The sequence below is a fragment of the Cottoperca gobio genome, chromosome 17, assembly GCF_900634415.1.
Source record: "Cottoperca gobio chromosome 17, fCotGob3.1, whole genome shotgun sequence".
In the NCBI taxonomy this organism is placed as follows: Eukaryota; Metazoa; Chordata; class Actinopteri; order Perciformes; family Bovichtidae; genus Cottoperca; species Cottoperca gobio.
The window spans coordinates 10,058,817-10,065,816 of NC_041371.1; the positions used below are offsets into that span (position 1 = coordinate 10,058,817).

The 7,000-nt window shown below is 39.1% G+C and overlaps 1 protein-coding gene across 1 annotated transcript; it reads right to left on the reverse strand.

Annotated features, from left to right (window-relative positions):
* Positions 1-3,658: 3,658 nt before the first annotated feature.
* foxf2a (forkhead box F2a) lies at positions 3,659-6,788 on the reverse strand. The gene is made up of 2 exons (XM_029453789.1): positions 5,558-6,788; positions 3,659-4,171 (listed from the first exon to the last, which is right to left on the reverse strand). The coding sequence occupies exons 1-2, from the start codon at positions 6,522-6,524 to the stop codon at positions 3,999-4,001; spliced, it is 1,140 nt and encodes a 379-aa protein (XP_029309649.1). The 5' UTR covers positions 6,525-6,788; the 3' UTR covers positions 3,659-3,998.
* Positions 6,789-7,000: the final 212 nt, after the last annotated feature.

Sequence of the window (7,000 nt, forward strand, 5' to 3'; positions counted from 1 at the left end):
CACACAATCTCTCCAGATCCTTCAGATTCAGAGGTTGACGCTTGTGGACTCTTCTCTTCAGCTCATGCCACACATTTTCTATAGGATTTAGGTACAGGGACTGTGATGGCCATGGCAAAACCTTTATTCTGTGGTCAGTAAACCATTGTTGTGTAGATTTTGAGGTGTGCTTTGGATCATTGTCCTGCTGGAAGGTCCAACCACGGCCCATTTTAAGCTTCCGGGCCGAGGCTGTTAGGTTTTCATTTAATATCTGCTGGTATTTGATAGAATCCATGATACCATGTATCCTAACAAGATGTCCAGGGCCTTTGGGAGAAAAACAGCCCCACACCATCAAAGATCCACCACCATACTTCACAGTGGGTATGAGTGGTGCTTTTCTGTATGGCTATCTTTCTGTCTACGCCAAACCCACCTTTGACGTTTGTTGCCAAAAAGCTCTATTTTGGTCTCATCTGATCATATAGCCCTGTCCCAATCAAAGCCCCAGTAACGTTTGGAAAACTGTAGGCGCTTTAGTTTGTTGTTAATTGACAGCAATGGCTTTTTTCTGACAACCCTCCCAAACAACTTGTGGTGCCGTCGGCGGCGTCTGATGGTCGTTTTGGAGACTTTCTGACCCCAAGACTCAACTAACCTCAGCAATTCTCCAGCTGTGATCCTTGGAGATTATTTTGCCAGCGGAACCATCCTCCTCACGGTGTGTGGCGTCAATGTACACACACGTCCTCTTCCAGGCTGATTCTTAACATCTGTTGCTTTAAGCTTCTTAATTTTTGCCCTGTACTGGAAATGGGCATGTTCAACTGTTTCAAGATTTTCTTATATCCATTTCCTAATTTGTGCAGCTCAACAACTTTTTCGTCGCAGATTATCAACTGTGTTCTCGGGTCTTTCCCATAGTGAAGAATGACAAAGATAATATTGGCCTGTATCACCTCATATTAATACCCCAGTGAAACAGGAAGTCATGGTTGACCACTTGAGTTCCTAATCAAACAGGTGAACCTAAAGATGTAAGATATGACTGAAAATATACTTCAGTTAGATTTTATCATAGGATTTTCAAGGGGTGCCAATAATTGTGGCACAGATGTTTTTGGAGAAAAATATTTAAAGTCAACATTTTCTTTTCTTTCATTCATTTTTTTGTGTGAATATTTTGAGTGAAAGGCCAAGACGATAAACAATAAAAGACATTTTACAGCCTGTTTTGCAAATTTTTACTAAAGGGGTGCCAATAATTCTGGAGGGCACTGTAGCAGGCTTGATTACTACAATGCAAAGCAATTAATAAGCTACAGATCGTGCTTTTAATTATTACCACGGTGAGGACAAAGACATACGGGGAGGCAGCGTTTAGTGTCTATGGTCCTCTCCTCTGGATTAGCCTCTGGAAGACTCCTCTGGAAGGGCATCACAATCTGTAAATACTTTTAAAAAACATCTTAAAACATATATTTTTACCTTTACATTCTCTTAATCTTAATTGCCTAAATATATTTTAATCTTTTATCCACCCTATTTTACTGTGCTATGTTATTGTATTGTTGTTTTTTCATTGTTTAAGTTTAAATTTAGCATTGTTGAACGGTCTCCCTTGCTCTGACATTATTTGTATGCATACTGTATACATGCCAATGTAATATATACGTACATGCAACCATTTAATACTACGCTCATTTTTACCTGAGCACTCACACCCGGACTCATTATTAGACCTACAAATGATCACATGTGGGGCTTAAAGCACAGCATAGACTCAAAAAGCCAAAATGGAATCAGATTCACCCAATTAAAATATTAATACCTTTTGTAATCAATCATCTGTGACTCTTTATCTCACTTTGAGTTTATTAACATATGTTGTGTTTCAAAATGCTTTGAAATTACATGTCTATATGTTTAGTCAGATCAGCCTGGAATGATTTGGCAATCCCTGCTGTATCTGAGGTTCTCAGTGTTCACAGTAGGGGGGGTAAGTTACATTTCAGTTCAGAGGATGTATTTGTGGATAAACAACATAAAAAAATATAAACTTTTTTTGTATTCTATATTCTAACGTGACTCAATGACCAACTGACTGTTTTGCATTAAATTGTAATTTATTTAGCAGCATGGAGTTATGCACATGCAATTTTCTATAACGTAGATCAGGGGTTCCCAAATGGTGTGCCGCGGCACACTGGTGTGCCGTAGGATTTTGAAACAATTAGGCCTATTGCATTTAACTGTACAGAAGGTTATGAATGATTTGTTTTATTGACTTCAGTGTTTCCCCTAGGTTTACTGCTCTGCGAGGTGCTGCATGGGCTGGATGAGGTCCGTGTGTGGCGCAGATTATTTAAATTCTCTCCTTGCTTTTTCTCCGCTCGGTCTCTGGCTGTAAGTGTGTACGCTCGCGCGTGTGTGTGGGTTCGGAAGCGGAGTTCCGCCCTTCACGAAGCAAAGCAGAGGAGAGCAGAGAATGTAAATACGCAAAGCAACTGAAACGTGCACATAAATAAGATAAATGACATAAGCGTTTAGTTTATTTAATAAAAGAGCACCTGTTCAATGTAAAAAGTGAGTTGTGAATATATAAAAAATAAAATAAAAAACGCAGGGAAACACTGTACTTTATCCGTACTTTGTCCTACACACTTATTTCACAATATATACATAATAGGTATTATATGCTTTGGCCTAAATTAAAAAAAAACAATCATTAAAAAGAAATCTGTCAAAGCGAATCCGTTTTAGCCATTTGCGCATGGTGGGAAGTATTAGAGTGTGACACATCAAAGGCTCTCTGCTTGTGTGAAGGAGAATAGCTTCTTACAAGGACTAGGCTAAATAAATGTTCACAGAGTGATAACAGTGACACTATGTGTTATAGAGGGGATATTGCCCAGATATGAACACAGGTGTGCTTTGAGATTTTGGCTTGGTTTTTGGTGTGCCTTCGCCACATAAAGTTTGGGAACCCCTGACGTAGATGATTTAATTGAAGTACAATTTTAATACCCTTAAATGTACATCACCAGGAGGTGGCGGTAGAGTCACGTGAAAACCAACAGGACTAAACTAAAAGGATGGGTTTTTAAGTCAGAGTTGTGTATAACATGTGCATTTTGCCTTATTTGTTTCTCTTTAATAATATTTTCTTATTACAGCCTTTTAAATAATTTAAAACGGGGTTTTTTCGTAACACAAAATGTGGGATTAGAGTTGATCCAAAGCTAAAACCATATATTCTTGATCGATCATATTTTAAACTGACGATATGGCGGCTTTCCGGTGTGAAAATAAGACATGCTGTTATTTAAAGAAAACATTGATAAAAACATTGAAAATCCGGAATGGTGCTCAGTGCGATGACAGTCTCTAAATGGGACCTAATATTATTTTCAATGGTGAATTTCGTACCTTTTTTTTCTTCGTAATCAATTAATAGATTCAAACTCGACCTTTTTGAAAGGTTGGGAATGAAGGGTCATTTGAAAACACGTACAAACTGCACTGTTTAAAATGTGTGTCCTAATTAATCAGATGTTGTGTCATTTTGGCTATGTATGATAATAATAACAATAATAATAATAATAATACAAAGAAGAACTGCAGTGCTGATAAAAAACAAAAACGCTGTGTTTAAAAAAAACTTTTATTGCTAAAAACACTTCCAATTTTCCTTTAAAAAATAAATCTCTTTAATGGCCTGTTGCAGGAAATCAGCAACAATTTCAGCAACACAAAATTAAGTGCATGAATAAAGATGAATTTAGATACGTGTACGTATTTTTTTTTTGTTGTTAAAATGTTGATATTGCTTATTCATATGTGTAAAGTCAGTCGTGTAGTGAGAGTGGCAAAACAAGTCACCATAGCCATTACTAAACGGTTAAAAAAGAGGTCAAATTGCCATTTTACCAAAGGTCAACGAGGATTAAAATAACTCCACTCGTGTGGTTGAATTTAGCAGAAAAGTTCTTGACAGTTCTGTATTAGGTGTTTTGTCACATGACACATGGCTTTACGTCCTGATAGACGCTTTGGTGATGGTGATGAAGCGGATGGTAGTAAGAGCCGCCGGTGCTGGGGTGAAGGGAAGAGATTCCATTGAGGTTCAACATGAAGTCCTTCCTGTCACACACAGGAGCTGAGTGGCTGGAGTATCGAGACAGTCCCGCTGAAAACAAACACGAGGTCAAATCATTTATTTTAGGAGGATTGTATCTGGATTTGAACAGTTGGATGACAAAGAATCTGTGTTTTTATTCATGTGCACCTGATGAAATTAGTCTCTTTTTAATAAGGTGCCTTTTTATATAGTGTTTATATTTACTAATCTTATTAATTATTAAAACAATTTACTAATGCTTCATAGATCAGTTATAACCCAATAATAAGAGCAACTTCTGGGTTGCCAGGTAGTGAAAAATATTTTGGCTGATGTGTATCCTTTGCAAATGTTGGTAATCCATTAATAGACACTCATAGTGACCATTTATTATGTGTGTATACAATTTAGTACATTTATGAAGCTTTGTTTTTTGCTTACAATAATCCATTCAGGCTGCGGTTGTAAATTCTAATAAATTGTGGTTGAACTGATGGTTGAAAATGTATTTTGCCACAGATGCTGTGCAGCACTTTTTTGAGACTTTCCTCATTAACTAAAAAGATATTAAAAAAAAGCATGTAACTTGGAAGTATAACACCAGCCAAATGGATTTTTCTCAACATGGCAACCCAGAATGTTATCAGTAGCGTATGATGGATCAATAAAACAATAGTAACTCGTGTATTAACCATTAATAGAGCTATCATGCTGTAAAACATTCATACGGGTGCTTTAATAAGTTGTTCTGATTGTCTTTGTTAGGGACAATACAATACAATGAACAACATGCAAAAATAATAGCATTGAAACAAAATAAGCAACAACAGCCTTTACAGTTAATATCGTGAATATTATTCTGCTACGACTGGTGTTGAAGGCCTTAATATAGCTGCACTGAAAACATTCAAAGTCATTTCTTTTTCTTTTTTGAGAATATGATTGTGACAGCGTGTTTAATTCGCTTTCGATACTTCTTCACTCAGGTCTTTACTATACAATCGTCCTTTTTATTGCTTAATTGTGCCTATTTTGTATACATTGTTTATTACAGGGGCCTCTAAAGAAAGCTTGGGGAATAATGCTATTAAATTGGGAATAATTCAAATTAAACACTATAGGCTATATCGGGCACAACAAATAATGCACACTCAACACACAATTTTAAAATGCATAATAAAAACTTAAACTAAAAACAAAGGTCTAAATTGCACGTCAACATCTGATCGTTGAATACACATTATACCTTGACAGTTGGACAATTAGTAAATAGTTCAGTCAAAAAGGTAAAGCGTGGAAATCAAATTTCTATAGATTTGTCCATATTTATAATATTGCATGTATATGTGATAGCTCATCACTGCACTGTTATGTTAACCATGCGCTTTGATTCTTATGACTCATCATGCAGGAATCAAAAAATACAACATATAGCATTATGCAGTAAGGCTGTACCTGCAATCTCCGAGGAATCTCGTGCATTATGGTGCAGATAGCCTTGATCCAGAGAGTAAGACGACATCCCCGTGTGCAGACCAGACGAAGTGGGGCTGCTTGATGCCAGCGACTGCTGTTTCATGTATGAAGATACACCAGGTGAACTCCAGTGTGAAGCTGCATTTGCATACGGAGACTGACTGTCCAAAGTGCCTACCATCGCTGGTGAGGACTGCAGGGGGCTGTTGCTGTCCGGGCAATAGTCCGCATTAGAGGCCACCTGACATGCGGCCATGTACGATGAACCGGAGCCGGATGACATTTGTGGGACGTGATATCCTCTTTCGAGTCCTTCGAAGCCACCTGGCACTGCGTTACCCATCAAGTCTATGTTGTAGCTGTTATGACATGCTAATGAACCTGGAGGTGATTGGAAATCAAAGTTTTGAGGCAGCATGGACGCACCGAACCCGATACCATTCATCATCCTGTACATTGGTTTCAAAGCTTGGCATTTCCTACGGAACCCCCGAGGTCTGCGACGAAAGGAGCCCTCCTCGAACATAAACTCACTACTCGGGTCGATGGTCCAGTAGTGCCCCTTGCCAGGTCTACCGAGACCCTTAGGCAGTTTTATAAAACACTCGTTTAGAGACAGGTTGTGTCTGACGGAGTTTTTCCATCCCTGGTATGATCCCATGAAGAAAGGGAAGCGGGCCTGCAGGAACTGATATATTTCACTCAAAGTTAGCCTTTTGGTTGGTGAACTTTGAATTGCCATCACAATGAGTGCGATATATGAGTAGGGAGGCTTTTCAGGACGCCTCATGCCAGAGTTTCCCTTTTTCCATTTGGGTGATTCATTGTGCGCGCTCTCCATCACCGGCTGTGCGCTCAGCAGAGCTGCATTCATAGCATCAGCCGCTGGACTGGAGCAGCGAAGATCAGATGGATCCAAATGTTGCTTGGAGCTCTCCGTGGTCATGGTTGCGCCTGTTTCACTTGGGCAACTAATTTTTCCTATATTTCAAAAACTATTAAAGGTTCCCTAATGTGATATTTAAACGGTCAGTGTCCTTTTGTGATGCTCTGCGCGTTTATAACCGTGGAAATCAAGAAACCCCAGTCGCTGTTCCCCCTTCCTCTCTCTGTCCATCGCTGGCAATAATCCCACAAGAGAGGGGAAATAAAGCTCCTCGACTTTGCTTGCGCATATCCACCCGGCCAAACACAACTCGACCACCTATCAATTCTTAAATCTCTCTCTGCCCCTCTATCCCCCCCAAATCCCTCCAAGAAATCGGCAGGAACTACTCCCTCCCCATCTGGCCAGGATCCAGACTAGAAGCCGGACACAGCGCAGTGGAGTAAGACAAATCTCCTCCCACGACTTACTTTCCAAAACACCTCCGCATTTTTCAGACTAATATTTGGCACAATCATTTGAAAAACCATGACGAA